Below are 18,784 nucleotides of genomic sequence, written 5' to 3' on the forward strand. Positions count from 1 at the left end.
TTTCTAGAATTAAATAAGTGATTTCACACTAGTAAGAGGAATTCATATGCCTATAAGGAAAATGCTCACTGATAAAATGACAATAATAGCTACTCAAAAGCTGAAGCAGACAAAAGAACAGGGCTCATAAGAGCCTTGACCTCCAATGTCACATTCAGCCACACACTTTAATCTAAAAACGCACCAGATCAAACCCCAAACTCAGACTGACCAAGAATGGAAACCTCTTGTGTATTTCCATGACGCTAGTACCAATGCACTAAGTGTGTTTGATACTATTAATCTAAAAGGCAATTTTAAAATATTCCTCATTTTTCTCTCTTTCTAACAAGTCTCTTCATTTGTATTTAATAATCACAGAGAAATACTCCAGTAAGAGCACTGTCAAGCTATTATCATACTTCTCAGGGGGTGAAAGACAATCTGCCTCTGGCCTCCTTCCTCAGAAGGCACAGAGGTATGCAATTAATGGCGCAACAACACATACCCTGCTGGGTCCTATACTGCTTGACTCTTAGGACTGTCTGGAAGTGCCATAAAAAAATATACTGCAGAGAATGCACATGTATGCTCACAGCAGCAGTTAAAAAGCAAAGACGCGGTATGAATCAAAGTGACAAGGCCCAGAAATTAAATGCTCACCCAAGTTCATTGGTTTTATGTTGAAGCTATAATTTGCAATTAATGCTACTTCCGCCCTATGACTAGCTGAATGACATTAGTAATAACATCACTAATATGATGATATAAATGCACAAGGAAGTCAGTGATCCTTGGGGGAGAGGAGCCAAATTTCAACGAAGCATAAAAATCAAGGTTATTACCTGAAACACAACTTTATCAAGCCTTGGCTTTTATGTAAAGGGTATCAATTAAAGGCATCACACTGTATAAATAGATTTTATTCACTTTTATTTCAAGTTTAAAGTGTGCTTCACACAACTTGAATCAAGTTGATATTTTAATTGTGGTAGCTGGCCCACCCCAAAGGCTTCAGATAAATAATATATACATATAATCATAGATGTAGGTGCTAATTAAATCCATTACTTTAATTTCATTAAATTATCATGAAGCAGGAATGGGACAAAGAGGAGAAGGATCATCAATGTACTGATGAATCAAAGTAGCAAAAGAGTAAAAGTCATTGGATATTAGAAAAAAATGAATTATGATAATTTTCCCAAAAAGTTGTGGTATCAAGGGTTTTTAAGACAAGACTCTAATGTAATCTTCTGTATAGAGAGCATGGCCCATGACACCCAAGTTAAGTACTGCTCTTGGAGTACTGCTGGGCTTGCTGTGAGCAGAAACACCTGTGATATTTTTTTCCATATCAACTTATCATCCTTGTCATTAGACATACTTCAGTATCTGGGTTCACAGGGCTCTTGCATGGATGTAATCCTCACCCACTACTTGAGGACCAGCTCAAATGTCATCGCTCCATGAAGACTCCAGTTGCTTTCCATCTCCTGCCAGCAGTGTGTCATTTCCTCCTTGGTGTTCCCACAGCATTTTGTTCATAGTCTCTACCTCTTTACATTGTAGTTACTTGCTTTGCTTTCAGAGTGCTCCACAGAGCATAGCACACAAAAGGAGCCTATATATTTGGCAAACTAATGCATCATCCCTCTTAGCTAGAAGCTGTTATCTTCTTTATTCAGTTCCCCCTTCCATTCTTTAAGAAGGGTCAACACGTCAAAGGATGGCTGAAGTCCCAGGACATGGTGCAAGCCGCCTGGCTTTCACCAGACACAAATGAGTCCTCTGTAAATGAAAGTGTGTCGGAATATATATAATTCTTTCTCCTACTCCGTTCATCCATACACGCTGACTTTTAAAAATGAACTCAAAGGCAAAAATCAGTGTTCTCTTATTCTACCATGACCAACTCAACAAATGTATTTATAATTTGAAATGAGTTTAGAATTCGCAACGTAAAGTGCTATATATTCACCTTAAGTGGTTAACATATCTAGTAGTAAATAATTTAGGAGGGGAACCATGAAAGAAGTACTGTTATGCCCTCAGTAATGTTTTCTTATTACTTTAATAATAAGAGTTAAAGGAAAAAAAAAACAACATTCTTTCTGGCATGAGAGACCCATGAATTGGTCTATGGCAATGACCCAGGAAATGCTGAGTACCTTCTGAGTACAAAGCACAGCTAAGTCCCTTTGCAGAAAGTGAACAAATGAAGTGGAATGCATCTGCCATTTATTATTAGGGTTATGTTTTTCCTCAAACATCGTCATCCTATACAGCAATATTTGTTCAGTAAATGACATGTCCCCACATACATGATGAGGATTTAATTAGTTGCCTCAAATAGTTAAGCAGCAAAAATCTCAAAGAGGATAGTGTCTACCCTCAGCTGCTGAAATCAGGGTGGAGAATGAGGACAGCAGGAGCAGGAAGGAGGATGGGGGACTTGAGACAGTGGTCAAGTGGGTCTCTCCAGTCCTAGGCCACAGGCAGTTGCTGTCTTTCCCAGGCAACACATTTGCAGCACTGGGAAAGGCTCACCTTTCTTCTAGCACTTGCTGGCATCAATGCAGTAGTAACTGACGGCATCAGAAAAAGCTAGACCTTTGAAAATACCATTGATAAAAATCTTGTTCTTTCATATCTGAAGTTTGAGCATGTATAGAGGGCAACTGAGAATTTGTTAAAATTAGTCTTTTAGTCCTGATTAAAATTTGCACGGTTTGCTAAAGGAATGGAGCTGAGTGAGGTGAGAGTCTGCCGATGAGATAGAACATGGGTCATGAGATGAAAAGGGTCTCCGCCAAGATTCAGGCAGTAACAGCTGCCTCGACTACCCAGCTCAGTATTCTGTCCACACCATGAGAAGGAAGCACTGCAAGGTTTCCTCAGCTCCTCAGTACAGCTAGCTTTGCTTACCATTTGTGGCTCATATGGTTATCTTTAAAATAGCTGTTTAATAAACTTAAAATTTTTTTTCATACTACAGGTTCAGCTTTTCTCAAACGATCCTTTTGTTGGCTTTATATTTTATTAAAAAACCCCTTCAAATCGGATTCAAATATTGTCAAAAAATGATTTCTGAATCAGGTGATACCAATAAAAATTTTTAGTTAAGATGGGCCTGATACACAGACCAGACTGACTAGGTCAGCAGCGTATCTTAACTAACACTTCTCAACCATGACTACACATGAGAATTATTGCACCTAGAGTGATGAAATCAGAATAGTTGAGGGTGGGACCCAGGGCACTGTCTGAACTCTCCCCCATGTGATTCTACCGCACTTTCTTCTTCCTCTTCATCCACTGGGATCCATCCTGCAGTCCTTTGCTCTCACTGTGCCTGGCCAGCAGTGACACAGAGCTGGGTTAGACTAGCAGGCAGGTAGGGGTGGGAAATGCTACAGTATACAGTGGTGCCTAAGGAGAACCTAGTTTTGTTTGGGTGCATCACTGGTTTCAATAGCAGTTAATTATCCATACATTAGCTTCAGGTGCTCTAGACGGAGGGCGAGGAGGAAAGGGGAAGTTAGATAAAAGCATTATGGCAGGTGATACACCACGAGTGCGGCTGCTCTCCTGGCACTGAGCTCATGCCCTGCTACCTTCATCCTGGACCAGCTTCTAACGACGTGGCAGGGCTAGTGACGGGGCTTTCTGTGCTATTCCAGTACTTTGAGGATCCAATGCTACCCCTCCACGTGGAAATCCTGCTTTCTGTTAGCAAACATCCTCTGCTGGCAGCTTTACTTGTGGTCTGTTCCAGAATCCCTATGAGGCTGGGTTTCTCCGTATTTCTGAGATAGATTTGCCTGCTGCCTCCTGCGTGGCCTCCAGACACTGCCTGTAGGAGATGCCTAATCTTCATTCCACGCTCACCCACATCTCTGTCACTGCTGACCGGGCATGGTAGCAGCAAAGGACTGTGGGGTGGATCCCAATGGATGAAGAGGAAGAAGAAAGAACATTGCAGCAAAGAGGAAAGGCATGACTGACATTCATAGTGTTAAGGAAAGGCGGTAGACTGGCTTCCCAGGCAGGATGTAATAAAATCACTCAAATTAAAACAGAATTTGATTTATTTTCACCATTACTAATATTTTCCTATTGTCAATATATATTTGATTTTTAAGTGAAAAATATAAAAATATGGCAGGAACTACTGCTCCAAATGCCACTGGACCTACCATTATATTAGAAGAATGAAAAGTGCTATGGGGAAGAGGTCTGCAGGGCTCAGACTAAGGTAATTTTCAGTAAAGCATTTTTCAAACTAATGTACTCACCAATTTGAAGTCTTGTTTAAATAAATGAATATATTCAACTACTCACAACACTGTCTTTTTATGGCACATTTTTTGAAAGCTTAATTTTAAGTTAATTTAGGCATATGTGGTTAAAGTTAATCTTTAATTTGCCTCAGTATAGAAATAGACAATGTGTTCATAAACAATGAAGTGCATTGCCTGATTTGAAGGAGTGTCACATCTTCCATCATTAAAAAAATTACAATCTTAACAGTCATTTTAAAACATACCAATACCTGATTTTTTTTTCCTTAAGAAAAGTATTTTACTTTCCTGCTCACATTGTCACAGTCATTACACAAATTAGCTTTATAAAATGTGGAGTGCTCCATGGGCAGCATTAGAATGGGATTTTAATGATAATGAAGAATTTGCTATTGTTGTCCTGTGGTGTGTTTGACTGAAGATGCACTCTGGTGAAAACAGGTGTCCTAAATTATCACATGTACTACACTATGGTTAGAAATCATGAAATGAAAAATAAAAACAAAGAGAATGTGTATTTCAACACAGCTAAAAACCTCTACTATACTTGCTAAGACTGATGATATATGCTGAGCTTATTTCAATCACTAAAATTGCCATAATTAAACTTCTCTCTAAATCAGACTTGTATGAGAGTCAGAAATCTTGTATAATTAACTTATCTGTGGAAGTAATCAGACAATAACTGCTGGTGTATTTTAGGAACCACTAAAACTACTGTAGCTGTTGAATGTAATGACTATAATAAATCTTTAAGAGCAGTTATCTCATAATCTCTTTTCACAGCTGCAAGGGTGGACGGGAGACTGTTTTTTCAAAGCTTTTCCTTGAGTTGGTTTATTATGCTATTGCTACATTGCTCTTCAACAACATGGAAAAATTACTAGGCATAGTGGTTAGCTGGAACTGAACCACCAGCCTGTGCTGCAACATCTAGGCAGGCTGTTGTCAATGAGGAATACCTAGTGTTTCAGGACTGCTAAAGACAAGGCTAAAGCATCTCCAGTGGGCAGCAAAAAGACAAAGACAGATCTAACTAGGCTAACCATGCAGTAATTAAGTTCAAGGCGGTGATGGCTTGATCAAGCCCATGTGCATCAATGGAATGGACCCTCAGAGACTGAATGATTGCAACTTCATGACAGGTGTCTTTGCAGCCAGGCACTACAGTTCTCATCTCAATAAGATGAATGAATAAATTTTTAAAGGAAAGGACCACACTTCATACTTCCCAAGCTCACAAGCCAAAGCATCCCTGGCTGACTTAGTTGCCACCTTCATGGGTAGCCCCAGGGAGCCTGGTGAAAAAGCTAGCAGAAATTTGAGGGCAATGGATTAGCTATAATGACTTCAAAAACAAATCATCCCCAACTTCAGCACCTTGCAACAGCCATAAACATTTATTGTATTTCACAAGTTTTTTGCTATATGGACACAGCTTCTTGTATACTCTCATAATGCAGGAGCTCGTTTCCTCCAGAGTGAGCGATTAAAAGGGATTATGGTAAAAACTGCAACATCTTTTATGAGTTAGCCTTGGAAGTCACACTCTGTCATTTCTGCAATATTCTTTCGGCCACACAGGTCAGCTTTATTCAATAGACAGAGAACTACACAGAGGCATGAATGCCAGGAGGCAAGAATCACTGGAGGCTGCCTTCGAGGCTGACTACTATAAAAATCTACCTCCGGAAAGAGCAGCTTCTGATGAAAGTACAAGTCGTTATGTTTTGCTTGAGTGCATTTCCCAATAGAGGAGATAAAAGTTCTACTGGCTTGAGGTGTAAGAGGGCAGAACTTGGGGTTGGCCAGGCAACTGATATTTAGATAGTGAATCCCAGAAGCAAGGGGAAATTCCAGAAGCAAGTCTCAAAATCTGAGTATGAATTCTACTCAAATCTTTGGCAAACAAGTAAACTCTGAAGGCACAAGACACTGCCACCCTTTCTGACCAGACTTTAAACACAGCAATTAAAAGCCAAAAATCCTGAGCAGAGATATTAGCTGCTTTACACTGTTGGAGAGTCAGATTTTTCTATTTGAGTCCAGCCAAGTTAACTGTCTACCACACACCAACAGTCCTCAGAAAGACCAAAACAAATTCCAAAGTTGATATAACAAATTATATACACAATCCAGTTTTCAACCAAAAACTACTAGATATGCAAAAAAAATAGGAATCACCTGACCCAGTCTCAGGAAAAAAAAAAAAAAAGGAGCCAACTGCAGCTGCCTGCCATTGTGCCCAAATATTGGGTTTATTAGAAAAATACTTCAAATTGTTGATCATAAATAAGTACAAAGAATTAAAGAAAAACATAGTATTAATGAGTAAACAGACATGGAATCTTAATAGTGAAATGGAAACTACAAAAAAGAAGCAGTTCGAGATCTAGAGTTGGAAAGAACAGTAGCTAAAATGAAAACTTTACTAGATGAGCTCAACACAGATTTGAAATGGCAGAAGAAAGAATCACTGGACTTGAAGATAGAATACTAGAAAGTATGCAATCCAATGGGAAAAAATGATTAAGAAATGAACAAAGATTTTTTTTTTTTTTTTTGAGCCAAAGTCTTGCTCTGTTACCCAGGCTTGAGGGCAGTGGTGTGATTTCAGCTCATGGCAACCTCTGCCTTTGGAGCTCAAGTGATCCTCCCACCTCAGCCTCCCAAGTAGCTGGGATTACAGGCACACACCACCACCTGGCTAATTTTTGTATTTTTAGTAGAGAAGGGGTTTCACCATGTTGGCCAGGCTGGTCTTGAACTCCTGACCTCAGGTAATCCACCCACCTCGGCCTCCCAAATTGCTGGAATAACAGGCATGAGCCATCATGCCCAGACTAAAAATAAACAAAGTTTCATAGACCTGTGGGACATTTTCAAGCAGTCCAATATACATTTAATTATAGGCACAGAAGTAGGGGAGTGAGAAAGAAGATTTAAAAAATGAAGAAATGGTAGGTGAAAAATGCTTAACTCATAAGATTGATGGGTAAGGCTTAAACAAGAACCCATCTGAAAATAACTTGAAATGTAGCAAGTATATTTGTAGACACTTAAAGTTAATTCATAGTTTGACTTTTCTGTTTATAATTCTTCCTGCCCACCATTCAGGCTATATGCATCTTATAATATCACTATCAGATGAAGGGGCAAGAATGAAAGGGAAGGGGGTTAGTCACATTTTTTTCATACTACAACTATTTATTCAGCACCCACTATCTATGGTTAAGCACCACTAGAATAGTGTGATGGTTAATTATATTTGTCTACTTGGCTAAGCCATGGTACCCAGATATTTGGTTGAACATGTCTGGATGTTGCTGAGAAGGTATTTTTGGTGAGATTAACATTTAAATCAGTAGACTTTGAGTAAAGCAGATTACTCTCCATAATATGAGTAGGCCTGATCCAATCAGATGAAGGCCTTAAGAAAAAGTCTTATCTCCTTCCAAGGAAAAGTAATTCTGTCTCCAGACTCAAGCTGCCACATTAACTCTTCTCTGCGGATTTTGGACTGGCCAGCCTCTACAATCACGTAAGCCAATTCCTTAAAATAAATCTCTATTTCTATCTGTTTCTATATCTATACACATACACCATCCTGTTGGTTTTGTTTCTCTGGAGAACTCTGTAAACTCTGATTAATATAAGGGGATAAGGGTTGGTCACGGTTCCTACTCTTAATAAGCTTTTTGTCTAGAAATTAAAAGGAAAATTCAAAATATGTGCTAATAAAAAATCTGTAAGCACAAGGCATCTTGGGAACAAAAAGAGAAACACACTTTCTGGTCTGGGGTAGGAGATGGGAGTGCAGTCAGAGAAGGCTTCCTGAAAGACAGAACATCTAAGCTCAGTTTTAAGAAATGGGAGTGATAAAAGGGAAGTGGAGCGATTAGGAAGAGCATTTTGAACACAGGGAGGCCATAAGCAGGGGCTATATCCTGAGATGCGTCATGTGCTGCACTAAGAAGTTTATTTTTTTATCATCAAAGCAATAGAGAACTTTGTTCAAATATGTTATATATAGTTATAAGAATCACAAGGAAAACTTCATTGAAGATTTTTTAAATAAGAAAACTGAATGACACTTGATTATTAGCTACGTCTGTTCTATTTTCTTTATGATCACAGAAAACTAAGAACTATCCATATGAGTACTAGTTGCACCAAGCTGATTTACTGGCTGTAATACAGCCATCTCCACCTTTCTTTAAGTTGCTTTGCAGATGTGATTTCTGTTAGTGTAAATGTGATTTGTTTTCTAGCGCCATCTGGTGTTTTGTTAGGGCACTGATTATGACTTTAAAAAAAAATACAAATAGTACCCAGGAAATCTAAGTGTTTTAAAGACATGTAAATACTGTTTAAACATATTCTTAATTGTAATGAATAATTTAATAAGATATTAAGTATAAGTCTAAATAAAAAATTTTAGGAAAAGTTCACAATACAAATACAGTTTTATCTAACACCCACCCACCCACGTGCACACATAGATACACACAAGCAAAAACACATTTCCTTTGCTCTTCAAATTTCTTTAAAGGCTCACAAATCCCAACTGATAACTGACCTTTGATAATATACTAAATCAAGAACATATTGCACATTTTTGTGTTCAGTGAATTTGTCAAAGTACAGCTTTTAAAGGTTAGAGTGAATTCTTTTCCCTTGAGTCAGGATCTTGCTCTGTTGCCCAGACTGGAGTGCAGTGGCATGATCATAGTTCACTGCAGCATCGATCCTCCTACCTCAGACTCCCGAGTAGCTGGGACTACAGGCGCATGCTACCATGCCTGGCTACATGTTGGGTTTTTGTTGTTGTTGTTGTTGTTGTTTGTTGAGACAGCATCTCACTGTGTGGCCCAGGCTGGTCTCAAACTCTTGGCCTCAAGTGATCCTCCCCTTGGCCTTCCAAAGTGCTGAGATTATAGGCATTAGCCACTGTGCCTGGCCATAGATCCATATTTGACCTCTCTCACTCCATTATTCCACCCATTATCAAACCCTACTAACTTTATATCCAAATACATGTAGAATCTAACCAGCACTCACCACTTCTACTCTACATCATAATCCTGGTCATCATCATGTCTTGCCTGGACCACTGTAATAGTCTCCTAATTGGTTTCCCTGCTTCCAGTCTTGCACCCCTATGGCCAGAATGAGCCTTTGAAAACATAATGCAATCATATCCATCTTCTGCCCAGAATCTCCCAATGGCCATCTCACTGGAGGTAATACACAAGTTCTTACTTTTGTCTTCGAAAGCCTATGTGATTTGAACCCTTGACCACTCTGGTCTCATGCACTCCTGCACTCTCCCCTCATACCTTCTTTACCAGCAATCGCCTTCTTGTTAGGTCTCAAACATGCTAAGCACACATGCCCTGAGGACTATGAGAATGCTCCCCAAGTCTCGGAACTCTTCTCCCAGACAGCGGTGCAACTCCTGCCCTTGCCTCTTCAAATCTCTGCTTAAATATCACCATCCAAGAGGCCTATTACACAGCAACACCTCCTGCTCATTCTGTTTTCCTTTCCTGTCTTGTATTCCTTTTCACACTTCACACTGCCTGTTATATTTTAATTTTTTAAAACTACATATCCAGCCCCACTCTCTCCCCTATACACACTAAAAAGCAAGTACAATGAGAGCTGCAACTGCTTTATTGACTGTTTTGGGCCCAGTGCCTAAAACAGAGCCTGGACATCATAAGTACTCACTATGTACTCAATAAATGGATGAACACAAATGACTGTTTGAATTTGACATTTAACAAGCCATTTTTGTATTGGATTATTTTGTAGTTCACACATTTTGTGACCATGGGCTATGGAATATGTGGGAAAAGATGACATCCAGTGGGGAGAAACTGATATTGCAATTTTATCTAAAATATAAAAATAATCTGATTTGACTCAAGTAACAGATGTCTGCAAATGAGGGCCTATTTTGCCTTAAAAAAATTTCAGTTTCTGTTATTATGAAACTGAAGTCTGATGAGTGAAGGCCATTCCATTTTTTTACTACATATTCTGGATATGTAATGTTTACATAATGTTTCCCTTTCCCTTTTCCTTACCAGATAACAGTATCATATGAATCGATTTGAATAAAAAATACATGGAATTTCCACAGCTCACAATTTGCTCCAATAGATTTTTAATAAATCTGTGATAACATTGATTCATTATTTCTTTTAATTCTGTCTATTCCTGCATTTCCCCCTTAATAAAATACTTTAGTTACAAACATATTTTGGTTGGTACTGATCTAAAGTGCTAATTTTAAATGGGGGGAGAGTGACAAACCAGTCAACAGAAGCCGTTGCAATGATTTTCCTTGCAGGTTCCAGAGGTTCCAGCCTCTACACTTCCCTGGCAAACCCCCTTTAGGATCAGAGTCCCTGGAGGTCAGACCTGTGCACCGAGGATACCCGACAGTGCAGGGGAAGGTACAGGCTGCTAAGACTAGAATGGGAGGTCTGGAGCATGACAGGCAGAGATATGAGGAGCTCACAATTGCAACTGCCCTGTGAGCAGCAGATTTGGGGCAGGTTTGCAAGTGTTTCTGTTTATCTGCAACAAGCCATGCCCACCATTTGGACTCCCTGTCCCTCTCTTTGTAAGAATGCATTATAGTGAACCTCCCAGAAGCAAACCAGTCAATGTGTAAATGAGAAAGGGCTCTGTTTGGTACACAGATGTGAATGGGCTGGGTACGGTGTCCACAGCATGAAGAAAAGTCCAGACTCCCACTGTGGTCTAGTCTTTGACTTTCTCTAACTGTATCTTATACACTCTAGGCTTGTTCAGGTGCTCCAGCTTCTTGGGCCCTTCTCTCCTGTCTCAGGACTTTTGTACAAACTGTTCCTCTGCTCAGCGTGCTTAGGTTTCCCTAACCTCCTGGGACACCTTCTTCCCTAATTCACCACCCCTTCTGCCTACGGCATGCTCTCCTGCTTTGTTTCCTCAGAACTCTTACCACAATTTCAGTCTGTGTGTGTACTGCCGGTCTCCCTACTGGGATGTGAGCTCCCTGAAACAGGAACCTGGTCTGTCTTGCTCTCACCCGCAACCACTTGTCTAGAACAATTCCTGGCATGTAGTTGGCACACAAATTTTAAGGGGATGAAGTGTGTTTTGAGGGGGAAAGATCAGGAGTCGGTTTTAGACTTGTTAAGTTTGAAGTGATTATTACACATCCAACACATTGAAGTTATCAGGCAGACACCATGTAGACAGCTGGACACACCAGTCTAGAGTGCAGGCAAAAGACCCAGGCTGTGGGTAAATTTGGCAATCTGTGGCATACAGAGGCATTTAAAGCCATGAGATTAGATGAGATCATTAAGAGAGTGCGTGTATATGGGGAAATGCTCCGAGGACTAAGTCTGGGGCACTCCGGTGATTAATGGTCAAGGAGATGAGAAACATCCATCCAAAGAGCCTGAGAAAAGCAAACAGTAGAGAGCAGGAGAAAGACCAAGAGAATGTCGTATCCAGCAAGCCATGTGAAGGGAGTGTTTGAAGGACAGGAAGTGATCAACTCTATCAAAAGCTGCTGATTTGCCCCTTCTTGCCTTGTGTTTTCTCATTAGCAGGTATCGCTATCTTATTTATAGTTATGTCCTAAATATATCGGAAGATCCAGGGAGTAAGGCAGCGGAGAGCTTGTGAGAGTATGATGATCGAGCTAATCTCACTGATCTATAAAACAGAGTCAGCCAACGGTTTCTGATATTAAGGAGAAAACTGCAGCATTATACAAATTATTTAGAAATGCATAACTAAGTACTAGAAAGAAACAGCTAAGGCCAGGCACGGTGGTTCATGCCTGTAACCTCAGCACTTTGGGAGGCTGAGGTGGGAGGATTACAACAAGGCCAGGAGTTTGAGACCAGCCTGGCCAACATGGTGAAACCCTGTCTCTACTTAAAAAATACAAAAATTAGTTGGCGTGGTGGCATGTGTCTGTAATCCCAGCTACTCGGGAGGCTGAGGCAGGAGAATTGCTTGAACCAGGGAGGAGGAGGTTGCAGTGAGCCGAGATCATGCCACTGCACTCCAGCCTGGGTGACAAAGTGAGACGCCATCTCAAAAAAAAAAAAAAAAAAAAAAGAAAGAAAGAAAGAAAGAAAGAAACAGCTAAAAGAAAGTTAGGAGTGAGACTTGGGGATATGAAGTAGTAGGGAAGAGGACTGCTGCTATTCATTATAAACCTCAACTTTTTAAACTATATCCTTGTACTACTTTGACAAAAATTAAAAACAACTAGTTAGAAAAGTTTTCATGAATTAAAGGCCTACTTCTCAACTTGTGGGCTGTGAAATTACAGCCAGAGGCCAGCAATTCCACATGCTCACCAAGTATCATTTGCACACTAAGTAAGATCTTATGCACGTTATGTACAAGATACATATGTAGATACTGCTTTCATCACTACAAATTAAATTAAAAGCATTCCTGAAATTGTAATAATATTCAATTATTAAAGATCATATCATTCAACTGATACTAAAAATAGCCACTATTCTATGATCATCCATATAATTTTTTAACTCTTTGTAATAAACTTTGTAATAAACTTTTGGCAGGCAGAAATAATTCTTTCTGCATAGCTGTAACTTTGTATATCTTTCCAACAATTCAGAGTTCCTTGAAAAAGATATCATGTTCTAGGAATCTTTGGATTCCTATACCTAGTACAGTTGTTGACATATCAACAATAAATGATATTTAATATATCCTAAGTGCTTTCTATGTTAGCTATTGCTTTAAGCACTTTACGTATATTTTCATTTTATTACTATCATGGAAACACAGCCTTCAGAAGTTGGTACTCTTATTATTCCTACGTTACAGAAGAGAAAACTGAGGCACAAAAGTTAAGTATTTTTCCCAAGGACGCAAGAGTGCAAATGTCAAAACTAGAATTAGAAGCTGGGCAATCTCTTTCTGTGCTTTGGCTCTTAATGTTTATGTAAAATATTAATAAGTGTTCTTTGATAAATCATTGAAATAACAAACCCAGGAGCAAATTCTTTTAATTAGTAACATAAAATCATGTTATTCTTGGATGGAAAATAAAATCATGTTATTCTTTTCCCTATGTATATTTTAAAGGCTGTTTATTTGACAATCTCACCTTTTGCTTTTTGTTCTGGATCATCTGTTTTTCTATTTGTTTCTGAAAATTAAAGACAAAACATAGTAAGTACTATGCAAGTCACCATTCAGTATCTCAAAATATAGGACAATTTTTAAATGAATTCAATAAGTATAATCAAAGAAAAATATATCTGAGCATACAATTCAATTTTCCTAAATCCTGAATTCATTACACATGAAGTTCATTAGAAAAGGTCAAGATTTGGGCATATTTCAATTACTTATACTAAAAGTCACCAAGCACTGACTAGGCACCAGGCTAAGTACTCCTTGTCTATAAGATAAGAGAGTTGGAGTGGGTGATGTACATCAACTCCAAGTGTCTCTAAGGTACAAAGACATGTGGATGGGGAGAAGCCATCATTAAAGCTTGTTCAATATTGTTATTGTCTCTTAAAACCAGAAAACTACTTGAACAATTGACATCATGTGCTTTAAAGGAATGCAGCATGTCACACTGCTTGGAATATTAGTCTGCTACTCTAAGGACTTCACATATACACACATGATCCATTGGGGGAGCTTGTGCTGAAGCCCAGGTGAGAAGCCAGAGATGAACCCAAGACCCCACCTGTGTCAGATGCACTAAGTAAATCACAGTCAGTGTCTCTCCCACAAATAGAATTACCTAGGACAGTGACACCCACCAACAGCCTAGACTAGCCAGAGAACATCCACCCCTCACATGGGAAACAACAGCATATGAGCTGACCATGTGTTTTTAACCTCATTTCTGCACCTGTAACTCCACATCAGGACTACTGTGTAAGGTAAATTAGGATCTAGTTAATTTTCAAGGTAATCACTTGATTACAGCCCTAGTAGGAACTTATCTGTTCTTTGTGTATTTCTAGGAATACGGTCATATGCACATAGGTTGGAGTGGGAACAAGGCAGAGTCTGGGAGATTGATAAAAAACCAGACTCTGTCCTCTCCCACAGAAGCTGCAAGAGGATGTCGGTGAGATCAGGGATGTGGTCAAGTGAACATTGACACGGATCACTCAATTTGTTGGTCTGGAGTTTCCCACATTCATTCATATAAAACATTTCAATTTGGGGAGATGAAAAGTAAATCTGAGGCTGGTTTTAATGCAGGGAAGGGATTTTTATAAGTCAAGTGTTCTTGCTCCTTTGAGACTCTACATAAGAGGAAGAAAGGGGAACTAACTTTGAAATCTAGTGTGCCAGGCTAAGTGCTAAGCACATCATTTATGAATTCTCTTGTCTTCTCACACCCTGTGGAGAAGGTCTTACCTCCCTCTTTGTGCATAGGAGAAAATAGATGGCTGAGAAATTAGAGTCCCCAAAGCTATCAAGGCCAGCAGTTTACATAATTCCAAAGCATACTTTTTTTCCACTGAACCACTGTGTACCTTTCTTCAAAGAGAAGTGCCAGTCTTGACTTTTGCAAAGAGTTGATTTTATAGGGTTTACAGCACATACCTCCTGCGCAGTGCTGCAAGAATAATGCAGGACTTTTTTTTTTTTTTAAGGACATGTAGGTCTTGGTAGAATGTTCTAGAATTTCCGATCTCTTTAACTATAGCCTCCTTATTATAAAGTTAGGTAGCTGAACTAGACTATTCAATACCATTCATTCAGCAAATATTAACTGAGCACCTACTAATGTCTGGCACATTTGTAGTCATCGGAGATACAGCAATGAAGAAAAGCATATAAAATTCCAGTCCTGAAGGAGCTCTTCCTAGTGGGATCAGCAGTACCTGCAGGAACACTGCAACCCTCCACATCCCCCAGTCATTGCATAAGGCTAATGTGATTAGAAAAATCAAGCGTAAAATGCAAGTTTCTAACTGGACTAGATAGAACAGGTGGGCACTGGTCATGAAGGGGAGTTTAGGGCTCTCCACAGATCTTCCCACTCTTGGGAGGGAAATAAGGAAGGAGGAGTGGTTTGAACTGGTCACATTCCATATAGAAGTGGAAGGTGCTGATCCCGATGTGGGAGGGCCCTGGCCGGGTCTCCTCATGTCCTTTAGACTCACGTCCTCCCAGGAACGTGGAGGGTAAGTGTGGTTGGACATATGCCCAGAAACAAGGGCCACCATCTTTCTTCAACTTCCCATGCTGTATCTAAAAGGGGGTTGGCAGTCTGACCTAAAGCCTGGACCAGATCATTCCAGGCCCCAGGCCAAAAGCTCTCTTATTCTCATTCTTGTCCTCTTCTGTCCTTCACCTCACATCAAGAAGCTGAGTTCTGAGACTCATTCGGATATGGAGAAAATACACAGAGATAATAGTAATACTTTGCATTAGTTTTATATTGTTATACATAAATTACTGCAACTTGAGCAAAAAAAAAAAAAAGAAAAGAAAATACACAGAGAATACGTTTTAGGCTCTACAAGTTTTATTGCTTAAATTTAGCTTAGGTAAAGGAGCTTTCTGTGAGATTCAGCTTACCCTACTAGCACTCTGCAAAGATAATAATGAAGTGATACTTTGCTTTATTCTCTGTACCTATGCTTCTCAGGGAGACCTCATATGAACCTCACTGTGCCAAAGAGGAAAATGACTTGAACACGTATTATATACAGGCATTGTTCTAAGCACTTAACACAGACTATCCCATTTAAACTTCTCATCATTCATAGGAGGTAGTTATAATTTTACAAATAAGGCAACTGAGGCATAGAGAGGCTAAGGAATCTTGTGTAGGATTACAAAACAAACAAAACCAATTTCAGAGACTATATTCCATAAAATACTACTTTAATCACACTCTATATCCCAGTAACGGGGAATTCATTAACTAAAGGGAGCTATATGCTCAGCCCATCCCTGAAAATTACAAAAGTACAAGCTCACATGTAACTCATATTTAGTGTTTAAATATTCGTATTCAGAAAAAAAAGATGTTACACTACTCTTTACCTGTCTTAACGTTTTTTCTCCTTTAAATATTTTGTCAGAACAATAAACACCTTACTAAAAAGAATGGGATATTGATCTTTAAATATTGTCGTGCAACCACTAAAGCAAATCGCTTTGGTGGATTCAGATATACTGTACTCAGCCAGGCACAGTGGCTCATGCCTGTAATCCCAGCAGTTTGGGAGGCTGAGGCGGGCAGATCACAAGGTCAAGAGATCGAGACCATCCTGGCCAACATGGTGAAACCCTGTCTCTACTAAAAATACAAAAATTAGCTGGGCGTGGTGGCACGTGCCTGTAGTCCCAGCTACTCGGGAAGCTGAGGCAGGAGAATCGCTTGAATCCAGGAGGCAGAGCTTGTAGTGAGCCAAGATCGCACCACTGCACTCCAGTCTGGTGACAGAGCGAGACTCCGAGACTCCGTCTCAAAAATAAACAAACAAAAAACAGATATACTGTACTCGTGTTCCAGCCACTGCGCTAACCTGCCAGCTGAGCAGTTCTTGCTGGACTCAACGTACATTCAAAGTGAATTTCCACCCAGGCCTGTTCATCCCTGTGAGTGCATTACCACACTGGCATCTGTTCTTTCCCTGCACCAGGACATGAGACTGCTCTCTCCCTAAGCACCCAGACTGACCAGTTCTCACGTCACAGCTTTCCAGTCTCCTTCTCTACTAGCACTTCCTTAGCTCATGCTGTATCACCATCACCTATTACTAGTTAGTTGCCTAACCATCTTCCTGCCTGCTCTTTGGCCTCCCTCCAATGGCTTCCACCTTGCACCAGCTGCCGGAGAGTTGCTCTGGATACTGGTGTGTCACCTCGGGCCAGCAGGCACCCCACCTCTCTGACCTTGGCTTTGCTCACTTGCAGGCAGAAGTAATACTTATCTGCTGAGAAAACTCAGCTCCCTGACATGTGCACACAGTACTCCGCAGAGTGGGTGCATTCAATAAAAGTGGGTCTGCTTACCATTAGTGTTTATTTTTGTTTCTTCTGGACATGCTGGAGCTAAAAACAACCTGTTCTAGAACCCCAGGGGCTTCTTCCTTATTTAGTTCTCCTTTTCTGTCCAGAGAATGAAGACTGGAAATGGAAAAGAGAACTTTCCATATCCATTTCTGCCCTTCCATCCACTCACGATGAAATTAATATCCTCCCATTATGAAGGGATATATAAGGTGGGGCAGTAGTTCTATTTTCAGTCTTTTGAGGAACCTAGTGGTTGTACTCATTTACACTCCCACTAACAGTGCATGAGGGTTCCTCTTTCTCCACATGCTCACCAGCATTCATTACTGCCGTCTTTTGATAAGTCATTTTAACTCAGGTGAGATATCTCAATGTAGTTTTGATTTGCATTTCTGATGATCAAGGATGTTGAGCACCTTTTCGTATACCTGTTTTGCCATTTTTATGTCTTCTTTTGAGAATTCAGATCTCTTGCCCATTTTAAAAATCAGGTTATTAGATTTTTCCCTATGGAGTTGTCTGAGCTCCTTATATATTCTCGTTACTAATCCCTTGACAGATGGGTAGTTTGCAAATATTTTGATGTATTCTGTGGGTTATCACTTTACTTTGTTGTTTCCTTTGCTGTACAGAAGCTTTGTAACTTAATGTGATCCCATTTTTCAATTTTTGCTTTGGTTGCCTGTGCTTTTGGGGTATTACTCAAGAAATCATTGCCTAGACCAAAGTCCTGGACAATTCCCCCATTGTTTTCTCTTAACAATCCCACTGCTAGGTATATATCCAAAAGAAAACAAATTAGTATATTGAAGAAATATCCACACTCCCATGTTTATTGCACTATTTACAATAGCTAAGCTTTGGAATCAACTTAAGGGTCTGTCAACAGATGAATGAAGAAAATGTGGTACATATATAATGGAGTACTACTCAGCCATAAAAAAGAATAAGATCCTGCCATTTGAAACAACATGGATGGAACTGGAGGTCATTATGTTAGGTGAAATAAGCCAGGCACAGAAAGATAAACATCACATGTTCTCACTAATTTGTGGGTGCTAAAAATTAAAACAATTGAACTCACAGAGGTAGAGGGTAGAAGGATGGTTACCAGAGGCTGGGAAGGGTAGTGAGGGGAGAGGGGAGCAGGAGGTGAAGATGGTTAATGGGTACAAAAATATAGTTATATACAATGAATAAGATCTAGTATTTGATGGCAAAACAGAGTTACTATAGCCAACAATAATTTATTGTACATTTTCTATATCTGTATCGAAATATCTCATATAGTCAAATTTATACATCTATTATATACTCACAAAAATTAAAAATTTGGGGAAAAAAGGTGGAGCAGGCTGTCCAGGGAATAATCAAAACTTCTAGGTGCAGGACAAAATCTACAAAGGATGGCTGCAGGGGCTATTTAATTTTAATCTTGCTTCCTGGCA

The 18,784-nt window shown here is 39.7% G+C and overlaps 1 protein-coding gene across 21 annotated transcripts in view; it reads right to left on the bottom strand.

Annotated features, from left to right (window-relative positions):
• Positions 1–18,784, bottom strand: part of ASPH (aspartate beta-hydroxylase) — a 214,078-nt gene that overhangs the window by 104,897 nt on the left and 90,397 nt on the right. For all 21 annotated transcript variants that reach the window (XM_055116588.2, XM_034966138.3, XM_034966135.3 and 18 more), the window contains one exon: positions 13,441–13,482. In XM_055116588.2, the coding sequence (XP_054972563.2) occupies positions 13,441–13,482 (42 nt within the window). The remainder of the gene's footprint in view (positions 1–13,440; positions 13,483–18,784) is intronic.

Source organism: Pan paniscus, chromosome 7 (assembly GCF_029289425.2).
Source record: "Pan paniscus chromosome 7, NHGRI_mPanPan1-v2.0_pri, whole genome shotgun sequence".
NCBI classification, from domain to species: domain Eukaryota; kingdom Metazoa; phylum Chordata; class Mammalia; order Primates; family Hominidae; genus Pan; species Pan paniscus.